General features: G+C 41.5%; 1 protein-coding gene across 3 annotated transcripts in view; it reads left to right on the top strand.

Moving 5' to 3' along the window:
• Nucleotides 1-13,627, top strand: part of brca2 (BRCA2 DNA repair associated) — a 127,469-nt gene that overhangs the window by 18,225 nt on the left and 95,617 nt on the right. For 2 of the 3 annotated variants that reach the window (XM_072262931.1, XM_072262930.1), the window contains exons 4-5: nt 1,296-1,392; nt 7,167-7,222. The exons of the other annotated variant lie outside the window; for it this stretch is intronic. In XM_072262931.1, the coding sequence (XP_072119032.1) occupies nt 1,296-1,392; nt 7,167-7,222 (153 nt within the window). The remainder of the gene's footprint in view (nt 1-1,295; nt 1,393-7,166; nt 7,223-13,627) is intronic. 3 annotated transcript variants of the gene reach the window in all.

Raw genomic sequence — 13,627 nt, 5'->3', positions numbered from 1 at the left:
ACAAAAGTCAATGGTGAACACAAAATATCAGCGAACAGCAAATGCATGTGTAACCAGTAAGAGCGCTGAGCCGCAACAGACATCTGGCTAGTGCTGCCACGTCACACCTGAGTGACGTCAGCTGTTGGCGAAAAAATTTCGGTTTTCGGAGCTTTTTGGATTTCATAATTTCGGATAAAGGAATGTGCACCTGTATAAACTCAGCACAGTGTCTTTTTTTAATTCCACTTCATTAACTGGGTTTAATTTTCACAGCTGCCATGATTGAGTTTGGGTTGTTAGATTACACCTCCTTGTTACTATTCTGGTTATTTACTTTGCTATTACCTAGCCAGGGTAGGCCAACTCTACCCAAAAAGATGCCAAATTAGTGAAGTTATGAAAGGACTATGTGTATGCTGTATATCAAAGGTAATTTATCTGATTCATTAGTTGTAAGATCGTGCATCTCTTGTATGCTACTAAAGTTCCGTCTTGCTACCAAATCTAGCAATGGTAGGGAAAGTTAAACATCAGAACCCTTATGGGGGTTATTGTTAAAATGATGACCCTGCTTAACATGTGAGTGAATCAGGTGTGTCTGAGGTTTTTTAATGGATGATCTATTTTGGTCTCCTGTTTAGTCAGCCTTAGCCATTTAAATTCACTGAGTCCTATCAATCAATGACTTCCCAAACCCACAAGCTCTACCATTTAAAAGTACAAAGACAATGGGTGTAGGGAGAAACTTACCACCAAAAGTTTTCCTCCAAGACCCTCCACACCCTGATTTGGTATGCTTGGCAAAATTCTATACCTTAGCACCGGGGGAGCATCTTTGCTTGAAGGACATGATTTACTGCAGTCCTGGCATCTATACTGGCACGTAGGGATAGCCATTAACTACAGGAATTGACAATAACCCCTGCATAGCTTGTACTTAGTCAAAAATTACTTAATGAATAAATAGATAACTCACTACTAATATCAGAGATTTACAATGGAACAATGATTATCTTGTCGGAACATTGAGAGCTTTCTAGTATAAACTACAATCCAGTTTCTCATCTCACTATGTAGAGTAATTCTTGTCTTTTATTTGTCACTTCCACAAATAAAGGGTAAAATGTAGAAACTCACAGGAAAATTGTAAAAGCAAGATTGAATCCATTCTTTTTGTTATGCCTGCATAAATCATTAAGATTATGTTAGTGTTAACTTCTGGTAAAGTACTATAAGACTAAGAACATTGATCTCAGTTTCATTGAGTGTGAGTAAATGTAACAAGATAATCAGTGAAAATTTGCATTCAACAGAAAATAGTTCTGCTTTGATACAAAGAGCTGCACCTCCAAATAAGGGAAGCCATCATAAAACCTCAAGTCCTGTCTTTGATGTTTCTATAATGAAAAGGTAGGTTAATCTAATATTCTATATTTCAGTGAAAGGCTAGATTTTCTTCTTGGATAAGATTAATGGTAGAAGTATATTGGAACTGGACTTCAACTTGGTAGTGCAATGATTCTGTTTTAGAGTTCTAACATCATCAAAATTTAGTGCCTAGACAAGTCCATTCAAACCTCCTGTCAGGCAGCAAAGACACTCTTCAAAAGAACCAACTTTCCAGTTCCCAGGGTTTAACCCTACCTTGTATCAAGTGGTTATTCAAAGCCCACTTTAGATATGATCATTACTATTTTCCATTCTTTCAGGCAATGAATTCTAGACCAGAAAGAACTCTGAAAATGTTTTCCTTCCTTCTACCATTTATCTTGATGTTGGTCGGTTGTCTGGTTAATCAGCTCTAAGTTAAACGAAATAAGTCCTTCATGTTTGCTGTGCAAGACCTCCACTGATCCAAAATCATCCTAGTCAAGCAAGTTACACCTCATAACCTAAATACTGTTTCATCTTTCAACTAATGTGGGTGACCCAGAATTGTGTAGAGTACATAACTTGATAGTGAAGTAAGTTTGCTTTAGTTACCTGGCTTTCCTTTTTACATTTTTGTGTCTTGGTCAAGAAGGCAAGCGTTACTACCTCACTATCATATCTACTTGTCTTTCTATCTCTTGGGTCGCCTGTAGACATACTTTCAAAATTCCTTTGCTCTTCTGTTTTCTTTCGTACATTATGAATTATCTTTTCAGTTTCCCTCCTTAAATTCATCATGCTTCTCAATTGAAATTATCAAATTATAGATATAGAGTGGATTACTCAATTAAAGACAAATTTACCAGGAGTATCTCAGTTGCACTATACTGTAAGTAACCAAATTAGCTGAGTTCTGAATCAAATGCTCAAATGTAAGCCATAAGCTTTATGAGGGAAGTCTAGAAAAAAATAATGCAAGCCCCAACGTTTCCAAAATTCTGTAGAAATGAAGTTTGTGTCAGGAGACTGGAAGAATATGAGTTACTGCTACAGAAGTTAGAATAAATGAGGAATCATGGACTGTTTAGTCTAGCTTTATTTGTAGAAGTGATTTGAGTTGTCTGAAGTTGGAGAAATGAACTAATTAGGCATAACTGGATTAGTTTATTGCTTTGACAGGATAATTTAGTTGCCAGATATAAATTACTGCAGAAAAATGATACATACATTTAAAGGTGAAAGCAAATGCAACTAAAACAGTTAGTATGGATTGTAGAAACAAAATAATTTTGTTCATACATGACAGGTCATTTTTAGATATTAAGGGAAATGAGGGATTTGGTGTTAATGTAGCACAGTGAGCACACCTTATTTAAATCACAGGGAACAGGGACTGAATTAAGGCCACAAACATTGATTAAATCTTTGCCTTTATCCATACTGTCTTAGCATGTAAAAATAAGGAGGTGAATTGGGTCTTGTATAATATGCATGTCAGTACATCATGTTAAACGGAATTAACCCAATGTAGTTTCACTCAGGTATAAAGTTGAAGCATTGAAGTTAAAAGAGATTGAGAAACAGGGCTTTAATTTTGCTTCAACAAATTATAGTATGAGCTAATGATGGTTGTCTTAAAATCATAACTCGTAATTTTTAAGAGTTGTGATAAAATCATTTATTTCTATTTGTTGGTCATTCGTTTACAGGAAGATAGAAAATTGTGAGTAATCACGGAGTGACTGTATATAATGAAGTTTGCAATTATGTTAAAAGTGAAATGGTGCTGGGGTCTAGGATGTTTCTGGTTGTGTCCACAATATCCTGAAGTGGGAAGGAGAACAGCCAGAGGTCGTGGTACAAATTGCTCCAACGACAGAGGCAGGAAAAGGGAGGAGGTCCTGAAAGCAGACTACAGGGAGTTAGGAAGGAAGTTGAGAAGCAGGACCACAAAGGTAGTCATCTCGGGATTACTGCCTGTGCCACATAACAGTGAGTATAGGAATAGAGTAAGGTGGAGGATAAATGCGCCGTTGAGGGATTGGAGCAGGGGACAAGAATTCAGATTTCTGGATCATTGGAACCTCTTTTGGGGCAGGTTTGACCAGTACAAAAAGGATGGGTTGCACTTTAATCCCAGAGGGTCCAATATCCTGGCAAGGAGGTTTGCTAAGGCTATTGGGGAGAGTTTAAACTAGGATTGCTGGGGGGTGGGAACCAAACTGGAGAGGCGGTTCGCTCACAAATAGAGAAAGTTTGGAGACAGTGCAAGAGGATGGATATGCAGGTGATAGAGGAGGGATGTACTCAGACTGGTGGTTTGAGATGTGTCTGTTTTAATGCAAGGAGTATTATGAACAAAGTGGATGAGCTTAGAGCGTGGACCAGTACTTGGAGCTATGATGATGTGGCCATTACAGAGACTTGGATGACTCGGGCAGGAATGGTTACTTCGATTGCCAGGCTTTAGACGTTTCGGAAAGGACAGGGAGGGAGGCAAAAGAGCTGGGGGCGTGTCACTGTTGATCAGAGATAGTGTCACAGCTGCAGAACAGGAGGAAGACATGGAAGGATTGTCTACAGAGTCTCTGTGGGTGGAAGTTAGGAACAGGAAGAGGTCAATAACTCTACTGGGTGTTTTTTTATAGACAACCCAATAGTAACAGGGACATCGAGGAGCAGATAGACAAATTCTGGAAATGTATAATAATAACAGGATTGTTGTGGTAGGAGATTTTAATTTCCCAAATATTGATTGGCATCTCCCTAGAGCGAGGGGTTTAGATGGGGTGGAGTTTGTTAGGTGTGCTCAGGAAGATTTCTTGACACAATATGTAGATAAGCCTACAAGAGGAGAGGCTGTACTTGATCTGGTATTTGTAAATGAACCTGGTCAGGTGTCAGATCTCTCAATGGGAGAGCATATTGGAGATAGTGATCACAATTCTATCTCCTTTACCATAGCATTGGAGAGGGATAGGAACAGACAAGTTAGGAAAGCGTTTAATTGGAGTTAGGGGAAATATGAAGCTATCAGGCAAGAACTTGGAAGCATAAATTAGGTATGATAGAGATCTAGAAGATTATAAGGCTAGCAGGAAGGAGCTTTAAGAATGAAATTAGGAGAGCCAGAAGGGGCCATGAGAAGGCCTTGGTGGACAGGATTAAGGAATACCCCAAGGCATTCTGTAAGTATGTGAAGAGCAAGAGGATAAGACGTGAGAGAATAGGACCAATCAAGTGTGACAGGGGAGGTTCCAGAGGATTGGAGGGTTGCGGATGTTCTGTCATTATTCAAGAAAGGGAGTAGAGATAGCCCTGGAAATTATAGACCAGCGAGTCTTACTTCAGTGGTTGGTAAGATGATGGAGAAGATCCTGAGAGACAGGATTTATGAACATTTGGAGAGGCATAATACGATTATGAATAGTCAGCATGGCTTTGTCAAAAGCAGGTCGTGCCTTACAAGCCTGATTGAATTTTTTGAGGATGTGACTAAACACATTGATGAAGGTGAGCAGTAGATGTAGTGTATATGGATTTCAGCAAGGCATTTGACAAGGTACCCCATGCAAGGCTTATTGTGAAAGTAAGGAGGCATGGGATCCAAGGGGACCTTCCTTTGTGGATCCAGAACTGGTTTGCCCACAGAAGGCAAAGAGTGGTTGTAGACTGGTCATATTCTGCATGGAGGTCGGTGTCCATTGGTGTGCCTCAGGGATCTGTTCTGGGACCCCTACTCTGTGATTTTTATAAATGACTGGATGAGGAAGTGGAGGGATGGGTTAGTAAATTTGCTGATGACACAAAGGTTGGAAGTGTTATGGATAGTGTGGAGGGCTGTCAGAGGTTACAGCGGGACATTGATAGGATGCAAAACAGGGCTGAGAAGTGGCAGATGGAGTTCAACCCAGATAAGTATGAGGTGGTTCATTTTGATAGGTCAAATATTATGACAGAATATAGTATTAATGGTAAGACTATTGGCAGTGTGGAGGATCAGAGGTATCTTGGGGTCCAAGTCTATAGGACACTCTAAGCTGCTGCACAGGTTGACTCTGTGGTTAAGAAGGCATACAGTACATTGGCCTTCATCGATCGTGGGATTGAGTTTAAGAGCCGAGAGGTAATGTTGCATCTATATAGGACCCTGGTCAGACCACACTTAGAGTACTGTGCTCAGTTCTGGTTGCCTCACTATAGGAAGGATGTGGAAACGATAGAAAAGGTGCAGAGGAGATTTACAAGGATGTTGCCTGGACTGGGGAGCATGTCTTATGAGAATATGTTGAGTGAACTTGGCCTTTTTTACTTGAAGTGCTGGAGGATGAGAGGTGACCTGATAGATGTGTACAAGCTGATGAGAGGCATTGATCGTGTGGATAGTCAGAGGCACCCAGGGCTGAAATGGCTTGCATGAGAGGGCACAGTTTTAAGTTGCTTGAAAATAGCTACAGAGGAGATGTCGGGGTAAGTTTTTTGACACAGAGTGGTGAGTGCATGGAATGGGTTGCCAGCGACGGTGGTGGAGGCAGATATGATAGGGCCTTTTAAGAGACTCCTGGACAGGTACACAGAGCTCAGAAAAATAGAGGGCTATGGATAACCCAAGGTAATTTCTAAGGGAAGGACATGTTCGGCACAGCTTTGTGGGCCGAAGGGCCTGTATTGTGCTTTAGGTTTTCTATGTTTCTAAAGTTAATGTTTGCATGTTTGTTCAGGGAAAAAGTGACATACTAAAGTTTGCAAGTTTAAAAGCTGATGGGACGAATACATAAATTGTGGTAATTCCTTTTCTGCAAGTCTACAAAGTAATATGGATGAGTCAGAATTTATTTCCATATTGTCTTTGGTAGCACTCTTCAGACCATTCCTTATATTGAGGCTTTCATGAGTATTTTTGTATTTTGTAGGTTTTGACTGAGATAAAGAGGTGCACTATGAAAAGAATTTGCACTTATTTCATGCAACTGCATTGTCTAGGAGTTCTAAATTCATGGTTGAGTTTCCGTGTTTCTCCAGTTATAATATTGTCAATATAAGTATGATTCTAAGCTGTCAAGGTGTATGTACTCTGGCCATTTTATTAGGTGCCTCCTGTACCTAATAAGTGGCCACTGAGTATATATTCATGGTCGTCTGAAGCCCATTCACTTCAAAATTTGACATGTTGTACATTCAGATATGCTCTTCTGCACACCTTTGTTATACTGCATGGTTATTTGAGTTACTGTCGCCTCCTTATCAGCTTTTACCAGCCTGGCCATTCTTCTCTGACCTCTCTCATTAACAAGACCTTTTTTGCCCACAGAAGAGCCATTCACTGGAAGTTTTGTTTTTGCACCATTCTCTGTGCGCTCCAGAGACTGTTGTGCTTGAAAATCCTAGGAAATCAGTTTCTGAGCTGTTCAAACCACCCTGTCTAGCACATACAATCATTCCACAGTCAGTTGCTTCTCAATTCTCAATTCTGATAGATCTGAGCAATATCTGAACCTTTTGACCATGTCTGCAGGCTTTTAGGCATGGAGTTGCTGCCACAATTGGCTGATTAGGTATTTGCTTTAACGAGCAGGTGTACAACTGTACCTTAGTGGCCATTTAGTGGAGATTTCATTTGAGTCTACTTGATTTATTGGCTTGATTCCAGCAAACCTTTGGATATTTTTACATGTGATTTTTTTTAAAAAATTGCTACTACAAGAAGATGATGCTGAAGCTATGTGAATTCTACAAATGGGTTCCAGTAGTAATAATAATAATAATAGTAGTAGTGTGTACTGTGATTAATTACCTTTTTAAAATCATTCTAGCCCTGCCGTATTGAACAGTACTTGCAGGACTCCACAGCATATCCATGTCACTCAAGGTAAGTGACTAGGGCATTCATTTAAAACTATCAAGTCTATAAAATATTTAGAAACATGGAAACATAGAAAATAGGTGCAGGAGTAGGCCATTCGGCCCTTCGAGCCTGCACCACCATTTATTATGATCATGGCTGATCATCCAACTCAGAACCCCGCCCCAGCCTTCCCTCCATACCCCCTGATCCCTGTAGCCACAAGGGCCATATCTAACTCCCTCTTAAATATAGCCAATGTACTGGCCTCAACTGCTTCCTGTGGCAGAGAATTCCACAGATTCACCACTCTCTGAGTGAAGAAATTTTTCCTAATCTCGGTCCTAAAAGGCTTCCCCTTTATCCTCAAACTGTGACCCCTCGTTCTGGACTTCCCCAACATCGGGAACAATCTTCCTGCATCTAGCCTGTCCAATCCCTTTAGGATTTTATACGTTTCAATCAGATCCCCCCTCAATCTTCTAAATTCCAAGGAGTACAAGCCCAGTTCATCCAGTCTTTCTTCATATGAAAGTCCTGCCATCCCAGGAATCAATCTGGTGAACCTTCTTTGTACTCCCTCTATGGCAAGGATGTCTTTCCTCAGATTAGGGGACCAAAACTGCACACAATACTCCAGGTGTGGTCTCACCAAGGCCTTGTACAACTGCAGTAGTACCTCCCTGCTCCTGTATTCAAATCCTCTCGCTATAAATGCCAGCATACCATTCGCCTTTTTCACCGCCTGCTGTACCTGCATGCCCACTTTCAATGACTGGTCTATAATGATACCCAGGTCTCGTTGCACCTCCCCTTTTCCTAATTGGCCACCATTCAGATAATAATCTGTTTTCCTATTTTTGCTACCAAAGTGGATAACTTCACATTTATCCACATTAAATTGCATCTGCCATGAATTTACCCACTCACCCAACCTATCCAAGTCACTCTGCATCCTCTTAGCATCCTCCTCACAGCTAACACTGCCACCCAGCTTCGTGTCATCCGCAGACTTGGAGATGCTGCATTTAATTCCCTCATCCAAGTCATTAATATATATTGTAAACAACTGGGGTCCCAGCACTGAGCCTTGCGGTACACCACTAGTCACCGCCTGCCATTCTGAAAAGGTCCCGTTTATTCCCACTCTTTGCTTCCTGTCTGCTAACCAATTCTCCATCCACATCAATACCTCACCCCCAATACCATGTGCTTTAAGTTTGCAAACTAATCTGTGTGGGACCTTGTCAAAAGCCTTTTGAAAATCCAAATATACCACATCCACTGGTTCTCCCCTATGCACTCTACTAGTTACATCCTCAAAAAATTCAATGAGATTCGTCAGACATGATTTTCCCTTCACAAATCCATGCTGACTTTGTCCGATGACTTCACCACTTTCCAAATGTGCTGTTATCACATCTTTGATAACTGACTCCAGCAGTTTCCCCATCACCGATGTTAGGCTAACCGGTCTATAATTCCCCGGTTTCTCTCTCCCCCCTTTTTTAAAAAGTGGGGTTACATTAGCCACCCTCCGATCCTCAGGAACTAGTCCAGAATCTAATGAGTTTTGAAAAATTATCACTAATGCATCCACTATTTCTTGGGCTACTTCCTTAAGCACTCTAGGATGCAGACCATCTGGCCCTGGGGATTTATCTGCCTTCAATCCCTTCAATTTACCTAACACCACTTCCCTACTAACAAGTATTTCGCTCAGTTCCTCCATCTCACTGGACCCTCTGTCCCCTACTATTTCAGGAAGATTATTTATGTCCTCCTTAGTGAAGACAGAACCAAAGTACTTATTCAATTGGTCTGCCATGTCCTTGCTCCCCATAATCAATTCACCTGTTTCTGTCTGTAGGGGACCTACATTTGTCTTTACCAGTCTTTTCCTTTTTACATACCTATAAAAGCTTTTACAGTCAGTTTTTATGTTCCCTGCCAGTTTTCTCTCATAATCTTTTTTCCCCTTCCTAATTAAGCCCTTTGTCCTCCTCTGCTGAACTCTGAATTTCTTCCAGTCCTCAGGTGAGCCACTTTCACTGGCTAATTTGTATGCTGCTTCTTTGGAATTGATACTATCCCTAATTTCTCTTGTCAGCCACGGGTGCACTACCTTCCTTGATTTATTCTTTTGCCAAACTGGGATGAACAATTGTTGTAGTTCATCCATGCAACCTTTAAATGCTTGCCATTGCATATCCACCGTCAATCCTTTAAGTGTCATTTGCCAGTCTATCTTAGCTAATTCACTAATTAATTCACTTAGCTAATTTAAAACTATTTAAGTCTGTCATTTCAACTAAAGGTGAGGTACAATAAAGATCTTTCTTGTCCAGAAGACAAATAGCAGAATTAAGACACTCAGCCCATCAAATCTGCTCTGCCATTCCATTTTGGCTGATCTATTAAACACATTCTCCTGCCTTCTCCCCATAACCTTTGATGCCCTGACTAATCAAGAACTTATCAACCTCCGCTTTAAATGTACTCAGTCACTTGGCCTGCACAGCCATCATTGGCAATAAATTCCACAGATTCACCACCCTCTGGCTAAAGAAATTTCCCTTTAACCCTGTTTTAAATGGACTTCTCTATTCTCAGGCTGTGTCCTCTGGTCCTGTACCCACCCGTCATTGGAAACATCCTCTCTACATCCACTCTGTCTTGGCCTTTCAGTACTCAATAGGTTTCAATGAGATTTTTCTCTTCCCCTGCCCCCACCCACCACTCTTCAAAACTCCAGCGACTACAGGGCCAGAGCCATCAAATGCTGCATATAAGTTAACCTTTTCATTCGTGGCATCACTGCATTGTTGCATCCTTCTCATGAATCTCCTCTGGACCCTCTCCAATGCCGGTGCATCTATTCTTAGATAAGGGGCCCAAAACTGCTCTCAATACTCCAAATGCGACATGACCAAATCCTTTATAAAGCCTCTGCATTACATCTGCTCTCTTGTATTCTACTCATCTTGAAATGAGTGCTAACATTGCATTTGATTTCTTTACCATGTCTCAACCTTTAGGGAATCCTGCACGAGGGCTGCCAAGGTCACTTTGCACCTATGATTTTTTTTAGTTTCTCCCCCTGTTTAGAAATTAGTCTATGCTTTAATTCCTTCTACCAAATTGCAAGACCATACACTTCATGACACTGTATTCCATCTGCCACTTCTTTGCCCATTCTCCTAATATGCAGTCTCCCTGCTTCCTCAACACTCCCTGCCCCTCAACCCATCTTTATATCGTCGGCAAACTTGATCGCAAAGCCATCAAATTTACAAGGATTTTGCTGAGACTTGAGGATCTGAGTTATAGGGAATTCCTTCATCCGAAATCAGTAATGTGAATAGAAGCAGTGCCAATACTAATCCCCGAGGAACAGCCAAGCAGAAAAGCCCCCCTTTTCCTGTCAGTCAGCCATTCTTCTATCCATGCTATTATCTTTACCATGGGCTCTTATTTTGCTAAACAACCTCATATGCATCACCTTGTCAAAGGCCTTCTGAAAGTCCAAGTAAACAACATCCACTGACTCTCATTTGTCTATCCTGAATTCCTCAAAGAATTTCAATAGATTTGTTTGGTAAGATTTTTCTAATGGAAACAATGCTAAATTTGACCTATTTTATTATGAGCCTCCAAGTACCCTGAAACTTCATCATTAACGATGGACTCTAGCATCTGCCCAACCATTGAAGTTAAGCAAACCAGCCTAAAATTTCTTTTCATCTGTCTATCTGCCTCCCTCCTTCTTGAAAAGTGGAATGACTTGCAAATCTCCAGTACTCTAGAACCATTCCAGAATCTAGTGATTTTTGAAAGATCTTTACTAATGCCTCCACATTCTCTTCAGCTACCTCCTTTCAGAATATGGGGTGTAGTCCACCTGGTCCAGGTAATATATCTACCTTCGGACCTTTCAGATTCCCACTTTCTCCTTAACAGTAGCAGCTACATTCACTTCTGCCCCCTGACATTTGAATTTCTGGCATACTATTGGCGTCTTCCACAGTAAAGACTGACGCAAAATATGTGTTATGTTTGTCCATGTGTCTTTATCACTCATTACCACTCCATTGTCATTTTCCAGCAGTCCAATATCTACTGTTGCTTCTCTTTTCTTATTTATATATCTGAAAAAGCTTTTAGTATCCTGTGTTATATTATTGGCCAGTTTACATTCGTATTTCATCTTTTCTCTCCTTAAAGGCTTTTTAATTGCTTTCTGTTAGGGTTCCCCTGTGGCCATTCCCCTCAACAACGTGTACTGCATTGGATACTGTTGGGGGAGATGATTTACCTGGGACAAGCTGCAGCAGCCAGCTCTCTGGCACTTAGTCTGGTTCTGCAGTGCAGAAGGGAGGGTGGAAAAAGAGGAGAGTGGTAGTGATAGGGGACTCGATAGAGGTACAGATAGGAGGTTCTGTGGTCGTGACAGAGAATCCAGGATGGTTTGTTGCCTCCAGGGTGCCAGGGTCAAGGATGTCTCTGATCGCTTGCATGACTTTCTGAAGTGGGAGGGTGATCAGCCAGATGTCGTGGTGCACATCGGTACCAATGACATAGCAAGGAAGAGTGAGGAGGTCCCGGAGAGTGAATATAGAGAGCTTGGTAGGAAGTTGAAAGGCAGGACCTCCAGGGTGGTAATCTCAGGATTGCTACCTGTGCTACGTGCCAGTGAGGGTAAGAATAGGATGCTCTGGAGGATGAACAAGTGGCTGAGGAACTGGTGTAGGGGGCAGGGTTTCAGATTTCAGGATCATTGGAACCTCTTCTGGGGCAGGTGGGACCTGTACAAGAGAGACGGGTTACACTTGAACTACAAGGGGACCAATATCCTTTCAGGAAGGTTTGTTAGTGCTATTGGAGAGGCTTTAAACTAGATTTGCAGGGGAATGGGAACCAGAGTGCCAGAGCTGACAGTGGGGCCGGGGTGAAAATATATGATGTTAAAAGTTCAAGCAAAGCCGCAAATAGAAAGGTTGTGAGTGGTGGTAAAAATCTTTTGAGGTGTATATATATCAATGCTAGGAGTATTGCGGGGAAGGCAGATGAGTTGAGGGCGTGGATTGACACGTGGAATTGTGACGTTATAGCAATTAGTGAAACTTGGCTACAGGAGGGGCGGGACTAGCAGCTTAATATTCCAGGGTTCCGATGTTTCAGATGTGATAGAGGCAGAGGAATGAAAGGTGGGGGGTAGCATTGCTTGTCAGGGAAAATGTTACAGCAGTGCTCAGGCAGGACAGATTAGAGGGCTTGTCTTCTGAGTCCTTGTGGGAGGAGCTGAGAAACAGGAAAGGTATGGCCACATTAGTGGGGTTGTATTATAGACCACCCAATAGTCAGCGAGAATTGGAGGAGCAAATCTGCAGAGAGATAGCAGGCAACTGCAGGAAACATACAGTTGTGGTGGTAGGGGATTTTAATTTTCCACATATTGATTAGGACTCCCATACTGTTAGGGGTCTAGATGGGTTAGAGTTTGTAAAATGTGTTCAGGAAAGTTTTCTGAGTCAATATATAGAGGTACCAACTAGAGGGGATGTAATATTAGATCTCCTATTAGGAAACGAGTTAGGACAAGTGACGGAAGTGTGTGTAGGGGAGCACTTTGGTTCCGGTGAGCATAACACCATTAGTTTCAACTTGATCATGGATAAAGATAGATCTGGCCCTAGGGTTGAGGTTCTAAACTGGAAGAAGGCCAAATTTGAAGGAATGAAAAAGGATCTAAAAAGTGTAGATTGGGACAGGTTGTTCTCTGGTAAGGATGTGATCGGTAAGTGGGAAGCCTTCAAAGGAGAAATTTTGAGAGTGCAGAGCTTGTATGTTCCTGTCAGGATTAAAGGCAAAGTGAATAGGAATAAGGAACTTTGGTTCTCAAGGGATATTGCAACTCTGATAAAGAAGAAGAGAGAGTTGTATGACATGTATAGGAAACAGGGAGTAAATACGGCGCTTGAGGAGTGTAAAAAGTGCAAGAAAATACTTAAGGTAATCAGGAGGGCTGAAAGAAGTCATGAGGTTGCCTTGGCAGTCAAAGTGAAGGATAATCCAAAGAGCTTTTACAGGTATATTTTACAGAGTAAAAGGATTGTAAGGGATAAAATTGGTCCTCTTGAAGACCAGAGTGGTCGGCAATGTGCGGAACCAAAAGAAATGGGGGAGATCTTAAATGGGTGTTTTACGTCTGTATTTACTAAGAAAACTGGCATGAAGTCTATGGAATTAAGGGAAACAAGTAGTGAGATCATGGAAACTGTACAGATTGAAAAGGAGGAGGTGCTTGCTACCTTGAGGCAAATTAAAGTGGATCAATCCCCAGGACCTGACAGGGTATTCCCTCGGACCTTGAAGGAGACTAGTGTTGAAATTGCAGGGGCCCTGGCAGATATACTTAAAATGTTGATGTCT

The sequence above is a fragment of the Mobula birostris genome, chromosome 7 (genome assembly GCF_030028105.1).
Source record: "Mobula birostris isolate sMobBir1 chromosome 7, sMobBir1.hap1, whole genome shotgun sequence".
Classification (NCBI taxonomy): Eukaryota; Metazoa; Chordata; class Chondrichthyes; order Myliobatiformes; family Myliobatidae; genus Mobula; species Mobula birostris.
Note: the sequence above shows the minus strand (reverse complement) of the source record. Positions and strands in the feature narration are given on the sequence as shown.